The following is a 13,860-nucleotide window of genomic DNA, read 5'->3' as shown; positions in this document are numbered from 1 at the left end:
GGATGTATTAGCAGAAGTGTTGTAATCAAGACATGAGAAGTAATTCTTCCGCTCTACTCCACACTGATTAGGCCTCAACTGGAGTATTGTGTCCAGTTCTGGGCACCGCATTTCAGGAAAGATGTGGACAAATTGGAGGAAGTCTAGAGAAGAGCAACAAAAATTATTAAAAGTCTAGAAAACATGATCTATGAGGGAAGACTGAAAAAAATTGGGTTTGTTTATTCTGGAAAAGAGAAGACCGAGATGGGACATAACAGTTTTCAAGTACATAAAAGGTTGTTACAAGGAGGAGGGAGAAAAATTGTTGTTCTTAACCTTTGAGGATTAGGACAAGAAGCAATGGGCTTAAATTGCAGCAAGGGAGGTTTAGGTTGTATATTAGGAAAAACTTCCTGTCAGAGTGGTTAAGCACTAGAATAAATTGCCCAGGGAGGTTGTGGAATCTCCATCATTGGAGACTTTTAGGAGCAGGTTAGACAAACACTTGTCAGGGATGGTCTAGATAATACTTAGTCCTGCCATGAGTGCAGGGGACTGGACTAGATGACCTCTCGAGGTCCCTTCCAGTCCTATCATTCCATGATGACAAGATGTATGCCTTCCTACTCTTCTTCCACCAAAAGGCAGTGTCTCCAAAATATCAGTCTTGGGAGAAGTCACTTTAAAAAACGACAAGTCCTTTTGGGTGCTCGATGAGACAACTTGAAGGGACATCTTTTTCAGAGGTTGGGTGCTTAGTATATTTTTTTGAAAAATCAGACCCCTCTGAAGTGTCAAGTTGGGCACATAACAATTGAGATATACAAGATTACTATTCACTTTTGAAAATCTTAGCCAGAGCTCTCCACCCAATCATGTTTATACCAGTAAATAATGAAACACTATGACCCACTAGCTTGATTTAAGAGCCTTTTCTTTGAAGGTTTCAAAAGCAGTTTTACTGTATTTACTAATAATGAGTTAGCTTCCTTCATACTGCCAACATCTTCCAAACAGGTTTCTTCTTTGGCAATCAACAAAAAGAAAGTGACAATGGAAGTTAGCACCAAAATGCCTTGCGATGTTAAAAGCAATGCTATACCTGCAATGCAGCCTCTTCAAGAATCTCAAGATCTTCTTCAAATTCATTAGCTGTTGTACAAATAAATAGAAATGCATATATGGTTAATATAAACATCAAGATAAATCTACATACTTTCAGTATTTAAAATTTGGTTCTAATTCCATTTAGCAATGCATTTTATATGAGAACCTTGTTATGACCTTAAAAAACTTTACTCATTTTGCTCAGCCCAGCAGTGTTAAAATGTTCTAAGGTTACGCAGCACTTCTTAACGAACAGATAAAATAATACTGTCATGCAACACTGTAAACATGCAGTATGGTATAATTCAGTGCACAAACAAATATGACACTAATTTATATAAAGAAAAATGTATTCTTATATCTTTAAATGTATTTTCTCCAAAACAGTATGTCTGGCAATTCTGTGCATATGGGTAGGTGGTCTACCTTCCAGGGATTTTGGAGGCAGTTCGATCTGACTTCCAGATCGCAGTAGTTAGGACCTATCCACCAAATGCTCCTCAGAGGAGCTTATACAAATAACTGTTTAAAAAACATAATAATGATAATGCTAGCCAATTATTAATTCTTTTGTAAAATTAAATCCAAATGTGTTCAATGTAACAGTATTCCATACTTTTTTCTCAGAAACATAATTCTAAACTTTGATTCCAGGGTGGTCAGAATTCACAAACATGCTGTTTTCGAGAAAAGAAATGTACAGGTAAGGACAACATTTTTCTGCCCTTTCAAAAACATGTCAGGCAATTCTGCACACACAGGATGTAATCATTAGTGAGATAAGAGAGGAACAGAAAAAGAAGGACTCAAGTTCTAATGCATTAAAAATGTCCACAGATGTAGACATCTGTATCAGAAGCTAAATACACTCAGTATAATCAAATAATGAAGAATGTCCATTAAATATACTGATCCAGGCAATTGTAGCTGTTTGGTATGCTACTTTGCTTTTTTATTTTCTTTAACTAGTCCAGGCGCTGTGTCTGTAGAGGATGATATCATCAATCTTGTGGAGTGCACCATCTTGATACCTGCTGCAAAATCCTAATACAGTGGTGGGCAACCTGCAGCCCGCCAGGGTAATCCGCTTGTGGGTCATGAGATAGTTTGCCCCCAGGCATGGCTGTCTGCATCTCCCATTGGCCAGGAACAGGGAACCGCGCCCACTGAGAGCTGTGGGCGGCTGTGCCTGTGGCCGGTCAGTGTAAACAAACTGTCTCATGGCCTGCCAGCAGATTACCTTGGCAGGCTGCGTGCGGCCCACGGGCCGCAGGTTGCCCACCACTGTCCTTATAGTGTTTCTCATATGCTTCAGATAGGCAAATGAAAAGTGACCCACAAAAAGGGTCATTAGCCACTTCCTCCTTGTGTGAAAAAAAGCAAAAAAGAGAAATGTGGATTTTTTTTTTTTACATATTTAACAGTTGATGTATGTTTTAATTAACTGCCCATCACACTTCCATGCAGTGCCATTATTTTTACTTCAGCTAGATGGCATTGGACAAAAGGGAGTGCTATCTTCAGGACCCTGTTGAATGTAGATGTCACCTTAATCAGGAAGCATTCTGAAATCTTCTAAACCATCCTGTCCACGTAAAATGTACTGTATTGGTCCACTACTGATAGCCAAAACTCAGACATCCTAATTCCCCAAATTCTGCCATCTTTCTACATATATCTTTCATCACCATAGTTTTACAGTCATAAATGGATTTTATTCTCACAGCCCTCCTGATGCGGTACAGAAGTACTATGAAAATGCTTACATATGGGAAATTGAGGCATAAAGTAGATGACATTACTTGCCCAAAGGACACATAGGACACCTGTGACTGGCCAGGAATTGTACCTAAGGTCTACTGAGTCCCATTCCAGTGCCTTATACACTAGACTTTCCCTTCCATCCCAGCTTGGACACTAGGGTTGTTATCTTAATAGTTAAAAAAGCAGAAGGATGGGGAGGTGCAATGGTTTAAAGAGAGCACTACTGAGATCCTGCAATTCCAGATTTTTCTTCTGGTGTAGATACTTATCTCAGTGGATTAAACATTATTGTTGCATGTTTTAAAAATGCAGATATTGCTAAGGAAATGTGTTGGTATTCCTGTGCTCACCACACATGTGACTGAATCAAGGAAAACTTAGAGATGGGGGCTTTAAAAAAAAAATACCAACAGCAACAATTTTCACAAATGGTTGCTTAAAATAAGCATCCTAAATCCATTCTTAAACATCTAAACAAGTGGCTCAATTTTAAAAAACAACAACAAAAAGAAAAAACAACAGAGACTTTGCTCTCTGGCCTATTCCCCTAAAAAGGGAAACTCTCTAATTGCTTAACATTTGCAGGGAAGAGGAAGACCTGACCCATCCTTCTCTCAGTTCTCTCACTTTCCTATTTATATATGGCAAGTTAGGAAAAAAACAACCCCACAACTATTTCCTGTCATCAGGGATAAATGGAATAAAATTATTGTTGTCATTTTTACTTGTAGGAGGCACTCAGAATAGAGCAATGGGAGCCACATAAGAAATTAGATAAAGATAGTTCAGATATCAAGGCCCTAACAGTGGAAAACAAAACAATTTTGGCAACAAGTTTTTTCCCCAGTGACAACTTGCTCAGGGCTTGTCTTCACTACTGGAGTAAGTTGACCTAAGTTACACTACTCCAGCTACATGAATAACGTAGCTGGATTTGACATAGCTTGGGTCAACTTACCCTGGTATCTTCACTGTGCTGTGTCAACGGGAGACGCTCTCCAGTTGACTTAACTTAATCTTCTCAGGGAGATGGAGTACTGGGGTTGACCAGGGAGTGCTCTGCCGTTGATTTATCAGGTATTCGATTGCAGCAGCATCAATCTCCCTAGTAGTGAAGACAAGCCCTCAGCCACATGTCAGTTTCCTGGATAGAGGATTTTTTTATGTAGCGGGGGCTCAGACCTACTGATAAATTGTCGGGAAGGAACTGTAACAATAATCTTCTGTGAACTTGGCTGAAACTAAAAGTTTATGAAGAGTATCAGATATCCAAATTTGCAGATATAGGTACCTTCACATCACTTTGTTAGCTATGGAACTAGAGGAATATTTGCACAAGTCCACAGACATGTCTGCGATGAATGCTACAGCTAGTTGAGAGACAGAAATCTGTATTTGTGGGAAGTAACTTCCCTGAACTCCATAAACCAAGTAACAACCACCCTGACAAATCATGCTCATGTTGAGGTGACATGAAGAGATGCCAATGACAACCTGTAGTTCTGTCTCAAGATCATGTCTACCTTCTTGTCTGGTTTTCCTAAACAAGAATTCTCTCCTGCATGATTATGTTATACTTTTTGTGGACTTCCATTGCTGCATCTAATGAGGGATTTTAAAATATTTACTCCCCCCTTATTTGCTACCATAGTATTTAGTAGGTTTCCCATTTTCTTCTTTAAACTCTGAGTAAATTATAGCCTGCAGGTAGCTACATGTCATCTCTCTCAGTTTCAAGGCCAAGTGCCTTGATCACCTTTAAAATGGTTTCAAAATTATTTGGGGAACAGGGTTGAGGTGCTTGCTCCTTTTTTGAGTGAGCCTTTTTCTTAGGCTACTGTTTTGCTCTTTTTATAGATTAGTAAGTCTTGTCCTCTCAACAGAATCAAGTAGAACTGCAGAGCTAGACTGCAAGCAGTCATACCTATTTGTTGTCTTTCTAACCTAGTCAGCAGTATCCACTGAGGCTAGGTGAGAGCATCAGGACAGATGATGGGTGAACATCTAGAAGTTTTAATTACATTATTATGGAAGTACTTATTTAAATTTGGGACTCACTGTAAGTCAAGACAGTTAATTATGCTTTCTGGTTTTGAAGTTCACATCCAGTTGCTTTTGCTGAAGCTGCCATCATTTGCATAGGCAGTTATCTACCTGCTTGCTTCAGGGAAAAGGTTTTCTAGAAGAATGGTACATTTCTTACCTAATAATTTCCTTTTTGATAGCAGCTTCTCCCACAATTCTGATATGTATGGGCAATTCCCTTCCTATCTATAGTTTCAGGGGGCAGTTCAAAGCTGTAGCACAGCCCATACTAGTCATGCCCCCCTCTCCGGCCTGTTGCCAGATGATTCATGCCAAAGCTGTGTAAAAACTGGAAGAGTACGACTAGTAACAATAATTTCAGTGCCAACCCATAACAAATAGACTATGTCCTTCAAGCATTACTAACAAAATTAAATTATGTCCCCTTCACTAGGAAGCCAACCAGGGAAGGCAGAATTGTGGGAGATGCTCCTAGCAGACAGGAAATTGTCAGGTAAGAAATTTAGCATTCTGAGGCTGAGCGTCTCCCACAATTCTGATACGCATGGGAAGCAGCGAGCAATGAACGTAAGTCTCTTGTCAATGCTTTACTGAAGAAAGTTCAGGGTAACCAGGTGTGACAAAAATATAATAATTCAGTAAGGTTTATCCAAGTTTAGTATCTTTGAGGTCCATTCTGTTAAAAATGCAATTGTTTGTGTTATTGTGAAATTGAATGTAACCCTTCTAGGAGGAGGGGTATGCTAATATAATTCCTCCATTTATAAGCCCTTTGAACCTTCATTCTGGGGAAGGGACACATTATTTTGCTGATTACCTAGTCACAGTCTCTTCATAGGTTCAAACTGGATTCTCTAGAGAAAAGAAGTCAGAGAAAGGAAGTTGGGATAAACACCTGAGTTTAAATTGAGTCAGAGCTTTTGTTCTGATTCAGCAAATAGACAGGACCTCCAGTCCACAGAAGGCCGCAATCATTGGGGAAAGGTTGGAAAGACTTTGGCCTACTGAGGCCCCATAAGACTGAATTCAGATTCTGAGCAAAGAAAATGAGGCACTTGAAACCAAAGAAAAACCCGTGGGGCATGGTTTTGAAGTGGCGGCTCCTGCAAGAGCACATGTTGTAGGGGGTAATCTCTAGTAAGCTTATTAGCATGCATGTAGGTTCTTTTATTGTTTTTAATGTTGTCTCTGTAGTGCTTTCACCTTAAGAATAAAATATGCTTTCTTAGAAAAAAAACTGTCACTTATAACTGTTGGTAATTACATTGTTATTAGTTTCTGAAAAGAAAGTAAACAGGACTGCTTAGGCAGACTGCCTTTTTCTGGGAATAACACAGTGAAAGCAAGGAACTGGTCAGCCTGAAAATAACTCTGACAGGAAGAAGAGAGATGCAGGTCTCCACCCAAGAAAGACAAGAGCCTGAAGTGTGAGAGTGTCCTTGCTAAACCCATGAGGGAAAATGCAGGTGCGATTACTCTGAACTGTGACACTGGGATATAAGGATCCTTGGGATTTGTATTGTGTTCTTGATACCACAAGCAAGATATAGTCCAAATAATGAAGTAGGCCTTTAGTACTGAAGTTCGCTTGGAGGAAAGTAGTGTTCCAATCACTTTGGAACACAGTCCGTGCATGACTAATATATCTCTCTCAATAGCCAGGCTACCAGATGTAGACAGTTAGGCTCTTGATAGAGGAGTGGGCCTTGATAAAGCATGCTCAGTCTCACTGGTTGTTGCAGTGGTGATTCCAATTGCAGTTCTATCAAACCTGGGAACCATGGTCTCCTTGGCCAGTGCAGAGCTACCACTATCACTTTTGCTTTTTTCTCCCCTTGTCTTCTGGATCACATTTCCTAGAAGTAGGAAGGGCAAGAATGCATACAGCAGGCCTTATGGGAATCTGTGCAAAAGAGCCTCCATACCCACAGATTTGAAGTCTGCTTCCCCCATGAAGTACTTCAGCTACTTTTTGTTCTTGCAACTGGCAAACAGGTTGATGCCAAATCAAAATTCTGCAAAATCAGAATGAAGACTTCACAATTTAGGCAGCATTCTCAGGTCGACGACTGTGTGTGTGCTAAATCAGTCTGTCTTTTGTTTCAGCTCTTCTTTTATGTGTACTGTTCTTATGGAAGGGAGCGTCTTCTCTGCCCATTTCATTATCTCCATTCACTTCTTATATAGATTAATGCTCATTGATCTCCCTTGGTGGTTGATGTAAGCCACAGTGGTCACATAGTCCAGCTGGACCAGAACACGCTTGCCCTGTAGGTAGTTCTGGAACCTCCATGAAGAGTTTCAACAGGCTGATGCTCTGGTTCCTTTCCCCAGAGTTCCAGGTGCCTTGCACGACATGTCCTGTGCTACAAATGTGTCCCCATCCCATCAGGTTGGCATCAGTTGTGAGTTCCTATGGATCTGGAAGGCATATGGGAAGACCACCCAGGGACGATCTGAGAGAGTTCAGCACGCGGTTCAGAACCAATACCTGATCCTCTAATGGTTCCATACTTCCAAGAGAAAGGACTGGAGGCACCTGATATGGGACCCTGCCCTTGAGGTGATTACTATTCATGAAACCAGAAGGACGAGTAGCTGTAGACACTGAACTATGGTCAGAATTGCAGACTTTACTAACATGGATATCAGATTCTGGATCCTGTGGAATCTGTCCCGTAATAGCTAGATCTTTGCCACGGAAGTGTATTTCCACTCCCAGGTGAACTACTTTTGTGGAGGGAATCAAGGACCTCACATCATAAATCCATGTGCTTGAAGCAAATCCAGTGTTTGGATTGTGGCTCTCCTTGCTGCTGTTTTGGTCAAAGCTCTGACCAAGAAGTCATCTAGGAATGGATAAAGGTGAGTGCACTGAGATCTGAGTCTATTATTACCACCAGCATCTTGGTAAAGAGCCTTGGGCCCGATAAAAGGACGAAAGGAAATGTCTGATACTGGTGGTGGGCCATGCCATAAGTATGTCTTGGCAATCTGTGGTGGAATGGTCATATGGGAATATGGAGGAGATATGCATCTGCTAGCTCCACATAAGCAAGGAAGCCCCCTTGAGACAGGAATGCTCCCATTGAAGCTACAGTCTCCATCGGGAATCTTATTTTCTTCATTCATTTGTTGACCCAGAATGGGTCCAACTTTCCCCCTCCCCTCCCATCCATGCACGCTTCTGGACAAGAAAGAAAATGGAGTATGGTCTTAAGAATCTTTCTTCTGTGGGAACTCTTTTTATTGCTGTTATATCCAGGAGATGTGAAATTTCATTTAACACCAGCTCATATTTGATGGAGTCACTTCAAGGTAGGGGATTGAGGATGGGATGTAGTGGGGCCCTTAGTTTGAGGGACTCTCTACCTCTTTCACCCCCTTGTCTGTCGTTGATCAAGACCACTGATCAAGACCATTCTTCTGAGAAATGGGAAATTCTGCTTCCTAGGTTCAGGTCTCAGTAGAGGCACATTTGTTTGTTGTCACAGTGGACATTTAGAAAATCCATCTTTAGATTTTCCACTCAGACCTCATTTCCAGGGTTTTCTCCTCATATAACTGTTGTCTTTCCTCTGGTACTTTTGTGAGAAGGATGGACGAAAGCAGTGTTATCATCTGTCCTCAGAGCATGGTGGAGAGGATCCATTTCAGTTTGGCAATGCTTTCTGCCATTATTTTGTCGAGGTTCGTTCCCTGCAGAGGAGAGAGGCTGTGAATTTAGACGAGCAGATAATCTATCTGGAATGAGCATCAACCTTCTAGGGGTGAAGCTAGATGTGACATCCAGCTGCTGAGCTTTCACCTTTCTGTCAGTTGAATCTTTGTGAAAGACATCCTCTTCAAGCAGGTTTATCATATCTTTTGCTAGAGATGCTATTGCAGCACTGATCTTTGGTATATCTGTAATGGCACTTTTTGGCTCTTGCAGCTTGTAACATCTAAATGAATGCCTGCTTATGCACCTATCCTTATAGGCGTTACCTATTCCTCTCTGATCACATCCTACAAGGATGGATGAAGCAGCACTGCTGTCAAAGGTGGGGATTTAAAAGGCTTATTCTCTAGCATCTTCTTAAGTTGGATATGGATTATGAATGCAACCTTTTTGCACATGATTTCAAACATAGCAGGAGGGAAAAAAACAAAAACAACTTTGTTGCATTTTCTTCACATCCTGCTCAGAGTCTGAATGACTGCTCCCTTTCCGAAGGAGAGAAGGAGATGTCTGAGTAAGAGGATGAATACCTCTGAGGTCATTTATATCTTTTCTTTTGTTCCCCTCCCCCCACCTTTATTTTATTTTATTTTTTAAAGACTTTAGCCTTTGCAAGCATTGACACCCAAACACAATTTACTCTCCTAAGAGCCTGTACAGCTGCTTTACAGACAGAGCACTGCTTGAATTTAGTTTGGTGTTTGTGCAACAGCTCCGCTATGCATGAATGGGGGCAGAGAATCATAGCTAGCATGCACAAGAGTGCTAGCTGAGACTACTTCGCTGCTCAATACCCAATCCAGGAGAAGGAGGAGAACTAAAGGTTGCTCATTACTGCCCCTCAAAATTAATAAAATTAAAGGCTGCTCCTCGGTCTTGAACAAGCTGCTAGTAGCGAACAGGGAAGGTCACAGAACTGTGGTTGTAACACCAATTTTAAAAAAAGACTATACAAAGTCTAAGAAGTATCCCCTTTAGCAAGGAGGGAATTGCATTTTAGTCAAAAACCGTCTTTGGAGATAATTCACTGTTAGAAAAGCCAGGAAATTAAAGTTGGGAGCATTCTCATTTCTGTTTTTTTCTCTTGCATGGAAGAATAAAGGGAGCAGTTGGTAAGCAGGGTCATCAATGGAAGTAAGTTTTAACTATCTTTAATCCAAGGGTCGAAGAAAGAGGGATTCTAATCAATGTTACAGAATTGCCTAACATACTCTTGAGAGCTAAATGAATATTTACGAGAAGTGCCTATTGTGACTGAAAGTAAGAGATCTGCATGCTCAGCGCACAAGAAAATATCTGATTTTTTAAAAATTCTATTTGATCAGTGTGCAGTTACAAGCTCAAAAACATATGTTCCCTTTCTCATTAATATACTCTATTAAGCACTCTCATTTGCAATATGTGAACACTTAGTGGCTTTGCTTACATTTAACCTAACAAGCTAATCACTAATCTGAACCTATCAGTGAATTTAAACAGTCATACAGCCACCTTATAAGAAACTGTGAGCCTTCTGTAAACAAGAATAACTCCATTAAAGACAATGGAGTTGCCCCAGAATAAAACTAGTGAGAGTTCAGAATTAGGATTTCTCTCTTCCTAGTTCTACTTCAGTCACAATATTCTGCTCCAGTCATTTTTGCTGAATCTCATTTTTGTCACTTGTGGTACTTTTAAAATTGTGTTTATATTATTGAAAACATGTGTGTACTATGTCTGCTTATGAAGTAATGTAATACTTTTGATAATTTTAAAATTTGGAGACGAATTATTTTAGGCTCCAAGATCTACAGATATTCATGGCCACTTAATTTTAAACAAATAATTGCATATTTTACAAGTCAGCACCACAGTTGCTGTTCCTTAATGATTGATGTGGAGTGTGCTGAGAAAGAATAGTGATAAGAAAAACAAATAGTAAGATACCTGAACATTTGTGAAGTACCATTAAGAAACTGGAGAACATAGCTCATACCCTGGTACTCTACCTGTAAATCGGGTGCGTTGGTCAGATTTAAATACTGGATTTCCTTACTCCCCATACATAAGGGAGTAGAGTGGGCAGCAAAACAGCACTATTTATCTGTGTTGATTAATTTTTAGTCTTGAAGTGAAAACAAATTTTATCTCCAACTGGAAGCAATCTTAAAACTCACAGAATATTAGTAATTCACAAAATATATAAATCAATTATCATGGAAAAAATTATGTTCTTTAAGAGAGACTTACCAATGGGAAGTGCCAGATCTTTTTTCATCAAAGCAGCTGCACAGGCTCCTCCTAGATTGGCCAACTCTTTCTCAAGCTGTATAATACCCTTCAAAAATAAGAGAAGAATTTAAAGTCAAAGGTAGTTTCAGAAAAGAAAAGCTGAATAGTTGTATTAATAGAATGCCCACATACTACTGAAGATTGTGAGACACAAAAATATTGTGCTCTAGTTCAGGGGTGCTCATCCTTAGGGTCCTAAACAGGTTTCACGGAGTTACAACCACATTCCTTGCTTTACCGCTATAAGGGAGGAGAGTCCTGACCCTTTTTTTTTGTTGTAACATGGGATCACAGTAGAAAAAAGGTTGAAAACAATTTCTCTGATTAACAGGATTATTAAATGTAGGCGGTTGCTAGGCTTTTACACTCAGCAGAATCACTCTTACCAGAAAATAACTGTTTTCTTTAGCCTGTAGCATTCACTTACAAGAGTGGGAACTTGGAAACATACTACTAGATAAACCAACTGTAGATACATGCATTAATACCGTAAAGCTATGTTCCCTCTAAGATGTGCTCATGTATGCAGCATGCATGAATCCACTCACGTATGCAACTTAGAGGTACCATTACTCAAAGGGCTTCTCCCTTTCTTACCCTACTGGGTGAGGGGGACTCCAGATTCTCCTTCCACCCAGCTGCTGGTCCTCAGGAGAAGCCCCTTACAGCCTCTTCCCTGTATATTGGCCCTCAGGGAGGGTAAAAAGCTCTGGGGCTCTTCTCCCCATTGATGTTGCTGCTCTGGAAATGAGAACCCCTCTTCCCCCTTGCTGGTCCTTGTATGTGGAAAGACCCCTTCTTCTGGGCTGAGAAAGGAAGTATGGTCTCAACCTCCTTCTTCCCTGCTCCTGAGGGAGTCCCAAATTTCTTCCCCACACTAGTTTCCCCAGATGCTAGGCTCTCTTTCCTCCCTGCTGCTCCTCTTCTAAGGTGGGAAGGGGAATGTTGTTCCTCCCCAGTCAGAGGAAAGGGGACTATTGTGCTCCATTCCAGTTTCTCCATTTCTCTGTCTGTGGAACACAAAAAACTGTCTGAGCTCATGTTTTAAACCTAAGAGTGCAGTCTCTTCCATTGTGTTCAAAGGGTCTGTTTTTATAAGTGCTGAGTACAATGCCAATTTAAGTTAGAGAGCGCTGTGGGTTGGCTCAGCACTTCTGAAAATTGGGTGCATGGGTTCTAAACTTGCACTCAGGAAGTTATTCATTCCACATACAGGAAAAGGAAACAAATTAGTGGGAACAGTTAACTAGAGGAGCTTCCAGGGTAGTGATTTCCTTCAGAGATAGACAATATACAAAGAAAGACCAAAATCTCTTGGCCCAAAGTGCCCTCCAATCTAGAATCTTGATTATGCCCCACCTTCCATAGATGCAGGCTAACTAATCTGTAACTAGAGGGTGTGTCTTGGACTCAAGTCCTTATGCAACTGAGCCCAAGTGGACTCCAATTACAGATTCTGAAATGTGGAGCATACAAGTGGACTGACCACCCAACTGCTGCTTGCTACATCACCTTCACAGAATCATATTCTCTTTCTGCCCATGTACTGGTCTTGACACTAAAATAATTTGTGTTTATGTCTAAATGGCAAGGATACCCTTCTGCTTTGTACATTTTTTTTTAAATTAGGGACTACTTGTTGATACCCTTATTTGCATTGAATAGCATCATACTCTGAGTATTCCCATGAACTTCAATGGGATTGCTTGTTGAGTAAGTTTCTATTCAATGTGATCAAGGATATCAGAGTCTTGCCCTATGGGAGAAAAGAGAAAAAAAACAAGAGGAGATGAATACATTGACCCCTTTGAAAAATACAGCCAGATCAACCTTTGTGCCCTGGTCAGCTTAACTAAGTCCCCAGGTGGTAGACAATCAGCGCCGCAGATCTGTGCAACACTCCAGAATCCTTGGCACAGGGGATTCCTGGGGGGAAAGTGTGGAGCTATGGATAGCTGGGTGAGTTAGAGCAGTATGAAAGATGCTCTAATTTACATTGAGGACAGCAAAGAAGGTGGCTAATAACTAAGGTTAAGATTTTGTCATGGTTATTTTTAGTAAAAGTCATGGGCAGGTTATGGACAATAAACAAAAATTCATGGAAGCCCTTGACCTGCCCCTGATTTTTACTAAGAATAACTGACAAAATGGGGAGGGAGGGATCCAGCACCCACTACTGCTGAGGCTCTGGGGTCCCCCAGGTACTTGTGGCGGCTTGGAGATACAGAGTCCTCCTGCTGCCCGTAGGGGCTGAAAGTGCCAGGGTCCCTCCCGTTGCAAGCGGCAGCTCAGAGCTGTGGGGTCCCCCCATCACACATGGTGGCTGGGAACTCCAAGGGGTGCCCCTCCCCGCAGCTCAGAGCTTTGGAGGGCCACCCCACGCAACTGGGAGCTGCAACCGGCGAATCAAAATTGAGTAATTATCTGACAGTGGATGGCACACACTGATTGCTGCTAGGCGGTCTTGTATAGAACTGAGGGAGAACCCAGTCATTTTGACAGAATGCAGATAGTCCAAAATAAAGGGAATATTTGCTGACATGGGATTTGTGTTCCAGCTGCATACAGATGGAAAAAACTCTTCCACTCAGCTGAATAATGTTACCTAGTGAACTCCTTTCTGCTGTTATTAAGGATGGCTTGTACGGCTTCAGAGCAGGAATGTTGTAAATCTGACACCCATCCAAAAACCAAGCAATGAGATGAAGTGCTCCAGGGATGGTGTGATTGATACTGCATTTCTCCTGGGTCAAGAGATCAAGAAAGGAAAGGATACTGATTGAATGATGAGATGACACTAAATGGAGATTTGGGAACCAAATTTATTTGAGCCAATTGGGGGTGAGGAGGATGACTCCTGCTGTGCCCTGTCCTGTTGAAGTTTCCATAAGACTTGAGGTAGGAATTCTAGAGAGGAAAGGCATAGTTCAGGTTTCCTGACCAGGTCAGAAGATAGCATCGCCCTGAGA

The 13,860-nt window shown here is 41.1% G+C and overlaps 1 protein-coding gene across 5 annotated transcripts in view; it reads right to left on the bottom strand.

Moving 5' to 3' along the window:
- Nucleotides 1-13,860, bottom strand: part of MYCBP2 (MYC binding protein 2) — a 415,400-nt gene that overhangs the window by 153,340 nt on the left and 248,200 nt on the right. For all 5 annotated transcript variants that reach the window (XM_045011267.1, XM_045011270.1, XM_045011275.1 and 2 more), the window contains 2 exons: nucleotides 10,850-10,937; nucleotides 1,085-1,134 (listed from right to left, as the gene is read on the bottom strand). In XM_045011267.1, coding sequence (XP_044867202.1) covers nucleotides 1,085-1,134; nucleotides 10,850-10,937 — 138 coding nt within the window. The remainder of the gene's footprint in view (nucleotides 1-1,084; nucleotides 1,135-10,849; nucleotides 10,938-13,860) is intronic.

Source organism: Mauremys mutica, chromosome 1 (genome assembly GCF_020497125.1).
Source record: "Mauremys mutica isolate MM-2020 ecotype Southern chromosome 1, ASM2049712v1, whole genome shotgun sequence".
In the NCBI taxonomy this organism is placed as follows: Eukaryota; Metazoa; Chordata; order Testudines; family Geoemydidae; genus Mauremys; species Mauremys mutica.
This window is presented reverse-complemented; position numbering and strand designations above follow the sequence as displayed.